Source organism: Ovis aries, chromosome 25, assembly GCF_016772045.2.
Source record: "Ovis aries strain OAR_USU_Benz2616 breed Rambouillet chromosome 25, ARS-UI_Ramb_v3.0, whole genome shotgun sequence".
Taxonomy (NCBI): Eukaryota; Metazoa; Chordata; class Mammalia; order Artiodactyla; family Bovidae; genus Ovis; species Ovis aries.
Window position 1 is genome coordinate 2998343 of NC_056078.1, and position 11132 is coordinate 3009474.

General features: G+C 49.8%; 1 protein-coding gene across 1 annotated transcript in view; it reads right to left on the reverse strand.

Annotated features, from left to right (window-relative positions):
* Positions 1-8854, reverse strand: part of C25H1orf198 (chromosome 25 C1orf198 homolog) — a 34980-nt gene extending 26126 nt beyond the window's left edge. Inside the window, exon 1 of the mRNA XM_015104321.4 lies at positions 8508-8854. Coding sequence (XP_014959807.2) covers positions 8508-8831 — 324 coding nt within the window. The 5' untranslated portion in view covers positions 8832-8854. The remainder of the gene's footprint in view (positions 1-8507) is intronic.
* Between the last annotated feature and the right edge of the window lie 2278 nt (positions 8855-11132).

Genomic DNA, 11132 nt, shown 5'->3' on the forward strand with positions numbered 1-11132 from the left:
GTCCTGAATATTCATTGGAAGGACTGATGCTGAAGCTGAAACTCCAATACTCTGGCCACCTAATGAGAAGAACTGACTCATTGGAAAAGACCCTGATGCTGGGAAAGATTGAAGGCAAGAGAAGAAGAGGACGACAGAGGATGAGCTGGTTGGATGGCATCACTGACTTGATGGACATGAGTTTGAGCAAGCTCCAGGAGTTGGTGATGGACAGGGAAGCCTGGTGTGCTGCAGTCCATGGGGTCGCAAAGAGTCAGACACGACTGAGGGACTGAAGTGAACTGAACTAAAAGGCTGCTTTCATTTCATTCTTTCCAGAGTTCAAAGATTACACACAACTGCTGCAACAGCATTTCTAATAATGCCTCTGCATAACTACAATAAGTATGCAATCATAAACACTCTGATGTCGCAGATTCAAAATATGGCGTGCTGTTTGTTAAATTTCTCCTGCCGCCTAGATGGCTGAGTCTCTTAAAGTTAGAATCCCAACCGTTAAGCTCCCCAGTAATACATCTAATTTTTCTGGAGTGGTTCAGAAGCAGTGCTCACTGGAAACATACATCATCATTGTCCTCCTAAGTCCATAAATTGGGGGCAGTTTCCAGTTGATTGATAGATGGTGGCATTTTGGCTTAAAGTTAACAAGTTTAAACTGTGAAATACTCCAGACTAGAGACATGACGCTCAGATGGCAGAGCCTGCAGGAGGAGCCACAGGCACTCCCCGTGTTGCTGACTGTCTCATCCCTTCAGGGATGTCGGCTGCGCTGGGCCTCTTGGCACATCCTGCATCAAGCACCTTCTTCCTGATGATCTGCTTAGTGTCAGGCTGTACCTCAGATTCACAGGAGCATGTTAAAAACAGAAGGGAGGGAATCATACTCGCTGGTATTTAGCCAAATGGATTGAAAACTTCAGTTCAGTTGTTCAGTTGTGTTGGACTCTTTGCGACCCCGTGGACTACAGCACGCCAGGCTTCCCTGTCCATCACCAACTCCCAGAGCTTGCTCAAGCTCATGTTCATCAAGTCCGTGATGCCATCCAGCCATCTCATCCTCTGTCATCTCCTTCTCCGGCCTTCAATCTTTCCCAGCATCAGGGTCTTTTCAAATGAGTCAGTTTTCAAATGATTTGTGTCAGGTGGCCAAAGTACTGGAGCTTCAGCTATAGCATCAGTCCTTCCAATGAATATTCAGGACTGATTTCCTTTAGGATTGACTGGTTTGATCTCCTTAGGTCCACATAAACACCCACACATGGCTGCTTATAGCAGCTGTAGTCATAAATGCCAATACTTAGAAGTAACTAAGATGTCCTTTCGTGGGTGAATGGCTATGAATGGCTAAGAAAACTGTGGTACATTCAGGCTATAGACTATTATTCAGTGCTAGGAAAAATGGGCTATCAAGCCATGAAAAGACACAGAGGAAACAATGCATATTACTAAGTGACAGAAGTCAATCAGAAAAGGCTGCATACTCCATGATTCCAACCATATGTCACCTGGAAAAGGCAAAACTATGGTGGTAGTAAAAACATAAGCAGTTGCTAGGGGCTGGAGGGGAGAGAGGGATGAACAGGAAAGGCATACAGGGTTTTTAGGACAGTGAAATACTCTGTATGGCACTATCAATATAATGATGGAATTGTGTCCTCAAATATTAGTGCAAACCACTGAAAGTCCAATATCAAGAGTGAACTATAGGGCTTTCCTGGTGGTGCAACGGATAAGAATCCACCTGCCAATGCAGGAGACACGGGTTCGATCCCTGATCCGGGAAGATCCCACATGCTGCGGAGCAACTAAGCCCACGCACCACAACTAGGGAAGCCCAGCGCCTAGAGCCTGCGCCCTGCAACAAAGGAAGGCACGGCAGCGAGAAGCCCGCACCCCACAGCAGAGAATCCCCCGGCTCTGCTCACTGCAACAGAAAGCCCGGGCCCAGCAACTAAAATCTAGCGTGGCCAAAAATTAATTAAATAGATTATTAAAAAATAGTGGAAAATATAAATTTAAAAAAAACTGTAATGTAAGCTACGAACTGGGTGATGGTGTGTAGGTTCACTGATTATAGTAGATGCACCGCTGTGACAGGGTCTGTTGATTCTGTGAGGGGGAGGGGCTGTGCATGTCTAAGGAGGTGGATATATGGAAACCTCTGTACTTTCTGCTCTGTTCTGCTGTGAACCTAACAATGCTCTGAAAAATAAAGTCCACTTAAAAAAACAAAGGGAAGGAGTAAGGGAGAAGAATATGCTCTTTTTTTTAACCAACTGCTTATTCTTAGGGACTATTGTTTATATACTTATGGAATCCATGCTTTCCCCTTTGACCTGCTAGCTGAAACTCCAATACTTTGGCCACCTCATGTGAAGAGTTGACTCACTGGAAAAGACTCTGATGCTGGGAGGGATTGGGGGCAGGAGGAGAAGGGGAAGACAGAGGATGAGATGGCTGGATGGCATCATGGACTCAATGGACGTGAGTCTGAGTGAACTCCGGGAGTTGGTGACGGACAGGGAGGCCTGGCGTGCTGCAATTCATGGGGTCGCAAAGAGCCGGACACAACTGAGCAACTGAACTGAACTGAACTGAACTGATTGCATACATTTAATTCTGCTGAGATAAGACGGTTTCCATCAGCGGAAGTAGGAAACTGCAGTTCTGACAACAGAAAAAGAGTTACAATTTAACTACTGGGCAGGTTCCACCATGAACACAAGTACAGAAACTCAGGCCTCCGCAGACCTTAGGAGAAACAAAACCTGGGTCCCAAGGTGGTTACAGGGAGGTGGCGGGGCAGAGTTAAAGGAAACAAACAGGAGAGCGGAGTAGGAAGCTGAAGACAGGTCTGGCCTTGATTTATTTTTCTGAGAAATGGATTATTTTTTCTTACTTTAGAATGTTAAAGTAACTCCCGTCAATTTCAAGATGACTTTTGATGTGCCAATAGGCTTCTCAGCTCTGCCCCTCACCCTGGGAGACAAGGAGCAAGTCATTTCACTCTTTTGCAAAACCTGTTCCCTGGTAATTACTGGGCCACACACCCACAGTGGGGGGTGCCAGGGTGCCAGGGGGAGCCAGTGTGGCTGCCTCAGCTCCCAGGGTGAAGGTTTCAATACCCTTCCTCCTCCAGAGGCACCAGCTATGCAGGGTCCCAGGCCAGGTGCTTCTCTAGACAGAGAACTATCTGTCTGCAAAGGGAAGCCTGTGGGAGACCCACAGCCTCCTCCTCACGGCCTGTGGAGGTGGACACGGACCCACGGCCAGGTTCTCAACTCCTGCTTGGAGCCAGGGCACAGGTGCCAGGACATGGTAAACCACATCCACCCTGTCATCTTTTCTAAAGAATGCATGCATCTGCCAGACAGATGTATGGGATTCACAATTACACATTCCACCTTTCTTAAAAATAAAAGGCCAAACAATGAAAAAGTAACTCTCAAATTTCTCATTCGGGGGCCCAAAGGCTGAAAAATAAAAAGCCAAGCTGCTGAAGCAAAAGGGAAAGAGGTGATCTCACACATCACAAGTCCTGTATCAGGAAGCCACAGAGCCAACCAAACTCAAATCTGACGAAGATTTAATAATTGAGGAATGTTCTGGAAGGACTACCACATGCTTCATAATGCTGCTTCTGCACTGTTTGAAACTTTTAACAGTTACATACAGGTATGCTGGGCTTCGCTGGTGGCTCAGTGATAAAGAATCCACCTGAAATGCAGGAGATGCAGGGGACGTGGGTTAGATCCCTGGATTGGGAAGATCCCCTGGAGGAGGTCATGGCAACCCACTCCAGTATTTTTGCCTGGAGAATCTCACAGACAGGGAGGCGTGGCGGGCTACAGTACATGGTGTCACAAACAGATGGACACAAGTGAAGCAACTTAGCATGCATGTACACACAGGTATGTCAGTTTAGAAACTGTATAATTATTTAATTAGTTTATTTTAAAACACAAACACCTAGGCTGTCCAGCCTAGACACTAAGGAGAGAGGGCAAAGTGACCCTTTGCATGGCCTGGATGCCAGCAGCTCATCAAAGTCTGCTGACTGGGGGGCTCCATACTGACCCCTTCCTCCTGAGCACTTCAGGGAAGGGTGCTTCACCAGCCATGGGGGAGCAGGAGCTGGACAGGCAGTGGGGCTGTGGAAAACTGAGGGGCCTTCAGAGGCCTGCAGAAGATCTCCCGGCTTCCTGCAGGAGTCAGGAAGCCCCAGAAAAGGAGGTGAAGGCCAGGTGGAGTGAAAGAGCAGCCAGCCAGTCCTCTGGTTCCTGCAGGAGGGGGAGGGACACACGGGCTGGGGGAACACCTCCTTCCAACAGCAGCTGGTCATTAAGCTGCTGAACAGGAGGTGGAGTTGTCTGGCTCCAGGGCTTACAACCCGCATTCTCCAGCACTCAAAATCCAAATCCCAGTGGCACATGGAAACATCCTTCCTGCCCAGCCCCACTTACTTTATAAAGAGGTGAAACAGGCAAGTAGGTCCATGAGAATCAACACTCCGGCTGCCCAAATTTCTGAGTTCACCTACTTATGGCTTATCTGGAGCATAGCTGTGGCACAGAGCTCAGAACCCTGAATTCTCAGATCCTGCTAGACTGGTGGCAAGAGTCTGGGAGTAAGGGCAGGGAGCAAAGAGCTAAGCATGCCTAGAAAGTCAGGGTTTTGTTTTCTGTTTTTGCTATTTGATAACAGGAAGCTGTGGAGGCAGACTGGAGTGATACCTAAATCTCCCTAGATGAAAGCTCTTCATCTCCCAAAATAAGCCATTCCCCAGACTTTTACTGCTGTAGGAAGAAGGCAGGAATTGAGAAGCAAAGGGCAAGTCAAACTGCTGAAAGCACCTATTTGCAAGCATGCCAACGTTCAGACCAAACGTGATGCAAACGCCAAGTCCAATGTCCCTGTCTGTTCCAAGCAAGGCCTGTAAGCCCGAGAGGGACGGTTAGCTGGGGATGCTCGGTCACTCAGTCATGTCCAACTCCTTGCGACCCCATGGACTGCAGCCCTCCAGGCTCCTCTGTCCATGGAATTTTCCAGGCAAGAATGTTGGAGCAGTTTGCCATTTCCACCCCCAGGGGATCTTCCCGTCCCAGGGATTGAACCTGCATCTCTTGCGTCTCCTGTATCGGCAGGCGGATTCTTTACCACTGAGCCACCCAGGAAGGCTAAGCATCCCTAAAGCATGAGTGGCTCTAGTGTGTAACATACTAGGCTTAGGGAGATAGTCACTCGGTTGACTGCCAAGGCGGTAAGAACCAAAAACCTGATAGAACCTTTCACGGCTTCCAGGCTCAAAGGCAGGCAGCCAGCCTCCCTCTCTGCGTCAGGCTTGTCCTCCCAGCAAGGGTGGATCTGGGCCTGGACACTGGTCCTCTTGCTTTACAGACAGCAAACGTAAAAAGGAACACACAGATGGCATGCTGCCACACGTGTCCCACAAAGAGCAGCCCCATATGTGTCAACTGGACGTGTGAGCCGAGCCCTGACCACACTCCCTGCCACCAAGATCCATGACCATCAATACACAAGCAAGTTTCCACTTGCTTGTTCCTGCAACACATAACAATGACTGGATAACAGTCACAGCTGAAGGCTGTATTCACATGTTCTGACGTAAAATGTGGCTGTCTGGGATGCAAAAATGTTACTGGCGACAGGGTAGAGGGTATTCAAAGAAATAGGCAATGTCCTGGTCCTTCACGATAGCTGAAAGGGGGGCACAATCTGAGGCTGGAATGATGGCTGATCAGGAGTCAGGGCACCTCACGTCCACACTGTGGACAGAGCAAGCCCAGCTTTCGATATGTGCCCCAAGGTGAATCCCCACAGCTCATCAGAGCAGAGCTCCTTCTCACGTGGGACTCTACACGGCCAACTCTAAGCTTAGCAATGGGAGGAATTTATTTCATGGTAGTGATTTTCAAAAGTGGACATTGACAGACTACAGCTAACAACCTTAATATTGACATTTTCGCCATTGGCAGCAGCAGCCATTTTTAATCCCATAGGCCTTTCCTACACATAAGCTCTACTATCATCCTGTTACTGTTCTTCCCACTGTAGGAGTTGAGAGACATTAATGAATTACCACAGTCAAAAAGTTAGCTGATGGGAAAAAAAAAAAAAAGTTAGCTGATGGGGAACCAAAGCAAACCCAAGACTCACAACCAAGCCCAGGTGCCTCCTATTATAGCTTAGAAAAAGCCCTGGGAGCCCAGTATCCCAGATGGTCTTTCCCAAGTATCTACGAGGCCCACCCTGCCTGTCATCCAAGGTCAGACACTGGCTAAAGCAAGAGCTGGGGTTCACCTGAGCACCCATCCTTCAATGAGCCAACTGTGGAAGCTGGCAGTGGTGGAGGCCAAGGAGCGTTCTCTGTTCCAAGACTGGCTGTGGAGGCCACAGAGACTACATCTGAAGGCAGATCAAACTGGAAGGGACAGAGCGGCTGACTCAGTATGGTTCAGGGCCCTTTTGGGTAAGCCTGGGGCCACCTATTCAGGCTACTCTGCCCAGCAGCCATCATCACCCCTTGCACCCAGGAGCCAACCCTCCTCCAAGAACAACCGTACTCCTGGGCATGAGACCACCAACTCTACTCTGGTGCCAAGTCGATGTAACACACTTTAAACTCCCTAGTGGGATTAAATCACTGTAGCCAAAAAGACAAAAAAGCTCTGGGCAATGTTCCTCTGTACCTTTCTTCAAACTCATTGTGTCTCTGCCACTCATGCTGAGAGCCTGGCAGGAGGTTTGCAGATCATGCTCCCAGGCAGCTTTTGCAAAGCTGAGTGCAGTTCTGAAAAACAGGGCTCTTGTGCTCCTGGAAGAATACGCAAGTACCACAACAAAAAGTTCTATTGGCTGTTAAATTGCTTTGGGTTTACAAATTCACAAATGGCTCAGTCCGGTACCCAGTTAAGGAATCAAAGTACACAATTCACTTGGTCACACATGGCACAGGCCTTTGTGGATATTCTTAGCCAGACAGCTAGTTAAGGGAAAATGACAGTGACTCTCCAACATCTGTAAGTACTTGCAGGTTTATCTCCTCTCACAGTTTATTTACTCATTACGTTTCCAAGAGGGGCTGCCTGCTTTTCCATCACCCAAATCTGAGCACCAACACTGCAAACATCTTTAGAGATGCTTATTTTCACATTAAATATGTTTCAGCTCTGGGATTACATTTTAAACGTATATTCTCATCCCTTCCGTTACCACACCCTCATTTTTCCTGGCAAAGCCTTTAGAGTTTAAAATCCAATGATGACTGTTCATCCTGTCAGAATAAAGCCATGTGGGCAGCATATTTCTGCCTCTCACACATCCCTCACAATAAAGTGGGTTTATGACCACAAGCATTTTGTATTAATCAACGTTTCCGCACACCCACGCCTGAAAATCAGATTAAAACCTCATTCTCCACTAGAATTCCTTCCGCAGTCCACAACTTCCTCAGAAAATCTCCAAGCTTGGCCCCTCATCCTTGCAGCCTCAAAGCACGCGGATTTCATTGTATATTGCTTGCTGCTTTCGACTTAGACCAAAAGTTGAGTTTGAAAAGCCCAGGAGCCACAAATTTGGCACCAAACAGGTTTTAGTTAAACACATTTCCAGGAAAAAGCCAACTTTCTGAGCAGCACAGAACACTCAGGCCTTTGTGACTTTCCATGGGTCATCCCTGAGTTTTTTCTAGCTTCAGAGTTTCTTCCTCCAGTGACCACCCGTCTAGAAGTCCCAGCAGAGTGTCTAGGTCAGAGGCCCAGACATGCCCTTATATGTACCAAAGGTTTGCAACAGCTCATTTAAAGGTATCCAGTGTTTTTCAATGGAAAAGAGGGGCCACCACACTCACTCCCAAAACAAAACTGCACATGGGGCTCACTCGGAAACATCTTAGGCTTTGGGAAATCTTGGAAGGCACCTCTTTATTCTTGTTATCTTGCTTGACAATTTCAGTCTCCCCACACAACTCATCACAAATATTAATAATATTATTACGTATAAAATGCTGACTACCTTCCCTAGCAGGGTTGGGGTGGGTATTACTATTCTTGGGGGTACCTGAGATTCTAAAAGGTTAGGTCACTCACGGCCAGACAGCTAAATGGAAGAATAGAACCTAGGCTGGCCTGGCTTAAAAATCCCCTGTTGCTGCCAATTTGGTCTGCCTCGCTACCAGCAACTGCCTCCAGCTCTGGGAGAAGTCTCGAGTCCCCTGCGGCCGGCCGGGGAAGGTCTAGATGGAGGGTCTTGAATGACCTCCCTCCTTCGCTCGGCGGTTCTCCACAGACTCCCCCGGGGAGCACCCCCAGCCCCCGACCTCCGGCTCCAGGCCGCCCCTTCCACCCACCCGGGTGCTTGCGCCTTCTCTCCAGCCCCTGCCCGCGCGTCTGGAGGGGACGGCTGCTAGCCGGCAGGTGTCAGCCCGGCCGCGGGCGCCCGGCGTAGCCGGGGAGGGGTGGAGGGGACGCCGGCCCGTCCGCACCTACCTCGTCCCCGAAGCGCACCACCTTCTGGCCCGTGGGCCCGCGCAAGCCGGGGAAGCGCGCGAGCTCCTCGGGGTCGCCGGGCGCCGGGGCGCTCGGCCCCACCAGGCACCGGTCGATGATCTCGTCCTGCTGCGCCGGCGGCAGCCGCGCCCACTCGGGCCCGTACTTCTCCCGGATCTTCTCCTTGTCCTGCATGATCTTCCGAGCCATGGGGCTTAGCGACGAGAAGTAGCTGAAGCGCTTCCGCTCCCGGTCGTCCAGAGGCCGGTTCGCACTCATGACTGCCGTGCGCGAGGCCGCAATCGCCGCCGCCATGGACGCCATGCCCTGCCTGCCCGCAGCTCTCCGCCCCCGCCCCGGCCCGGCCCCCGGCCCCGGCCCCGGCCCCAGCCCGGAGGCCCGAGCACCGCCCCCGCCCCGCCCCCCGAACAGCGCCCTTCCGCCCCCGGGAGCCCGGGCTCCGCCGCCCCAGGAGCCCCGCCTCCGAGCCCGCCCAGCTCCCGAAGCCCCGCCCCACTCCCGGGGCTCCGCCCTCCGCGCCCCCACCCCGGGAAGGCCGCGGTCGGTACCCCACTGCTTCCCGAGCCTGCCCTCCGCACTCCCACCCCGGAACCTCAGTCTGGGCGCCCCCACCCCGGGAACCCCGCGGCCCGCATCCCGCATCCCGCATCCCGCATCCGCCCACCGCCGGGAACCCCGCCCTACGCGCAGCTCCCCGAGCTACCCTCTTAGGCCTTGCTGTGTCCTCCAGATCGGCTCTCTCATGTGTTCCCGCGGTGCCCCCACTCTTCGGGGCTCCCCTTGACCAGCGCAGGAGGTGACTGGCACGTCCCCAGGTCCGCGCCTGGCAGTCTGATGGGATTGCTGCCGGTGACCGCCATAGCGCCACGTGGTCACTAGTTTGACAAAGGAAACTTTTCTCCCTCCCATGTGCCTAAAAAAGACCGGCATTTCTGGACCGAGCCACAGGCCACCTTATTCTTATCCCTTTCCCAGCTGAGCCATCTTTTCCCTCTTTCTTTGAACTGTCCCCAAACCTGGACCAAGGTCTTGGCGCGGTGAGCTGACAGAAGGGTTGAGCTCGGGGCAGCGAGGACGCCGAAGATACGAGCTGGGGAGACTGGACTAAAGTCTGGAGTGTTGAAAGTATCAATTTCCGCGGCTCCAAAAGAGAGAGGAGTACAGTGAAGTGTCGGGTACCTCATAGTGCCTTTGGCTAAGAAGGAGTTAGGAACTGCCCGGTGGGCATCTGGGGCCCGCGGGCTAGTGCACCTGTAATTCGTTTTGCTTTTGCGGGTGAAGACTTCCCCAAACCTGTCGCGTGGTCTTTGCTTTCTCCAAGATTCCTTTTGGAGTCTCAGAAATCTCAGGGACTCTAGGCAGCTTGATGTTTGCAAACAAACTGAAGAGCAGCAGGAAGTTTTTTCATAGGCAGAGGAGTGACATCCCAATAGTGTGAGGGGTCAGGTGTGCCATTTTGATGTATGTCTCAGAGCCCAGCCGTTAAAATTATACAGAGTCCTCATCTGCTTTACTGTCTGGCTGGTTTGAACAAGACTTAACAGGGCTCAGATGAGAATTAAATGTCCTCGTTTAAAACAAAAAAACACTGCATTTCAGCTGTTACTTAGGGTCATTGCCTCTGAAGTAACACTTGGATAATTCTGAAATTTACATAGTGTTATATACCAGTTACCTCAAATAATAATAATAATAATAAAACTCTTAGAAAATTCTGAACACAATTGTAGCAATAAATTGCAAAGTTCCGTTTTAAATGTGTGATAGCTTTATCTTCTGGCTCAAAATTCCTTAGAAAATATTTTTAGAATGTCATGAATGTGACAAGCTCTACAATAACAGATATTGCTATGAAGTGTTATTAGCATACCATATTGAAAAGCAGTGGAAAAAAACCACCAAATAATTGCTGGGGTTGCCCAGTATTTGAAGGACTACTTACCAAGCCAGTAGGTTGAGTTTTTTGGTACTAGTCTATTACTAGATAAGTCTATGCTATACAGGTCCAATCTGAATCCTTCTTTCTTACCTCGAAAGCTTGTTCAATAAGGTGGGTGATGTTTAAAGATGTATTCTTGAAATTAACATCTTCGAAGTTGCTTTGAAATTCACATAGAAAGAGTTCAGTGCTGTTAGAAACTTGGTCCCCACACGGTTTTCACAGCAATTGCAAAAATAAATGGTCTTTGCAAAAAAGCATAACCCAATTAAGTGTTTAGATCAAATATAATTTATTTCCAGAGAAGTCATAATGTAAATGCAATATCAAATGAATCAGGGACATCAGCCAAGCTATGTAAAATCCATTATTTGGGTAATACTGCTGCTACTGCTGCTAAATCGCTTTAGTCGTGTCCAACTCTGTGCGACCACATAGACAGCAGCCCAACAGGCTCCCCCATCCCTGGGATTCTCCAGACAAGCACATTGGAGTGGGTTGCCATTTCCTTCTCCCATGCATGAAAGTGAAAAGGGAAAATGAAGTCGCTCAGTCATGTCCTACTCTTTGCGACCCCAGGGACTGCAGCCTACCAGGCTCCTCTGTCCATGGGATTTTCCAAGCAAGAGTACTGGAGTGGGGTGCCATCGCCTTATCCAAGATAA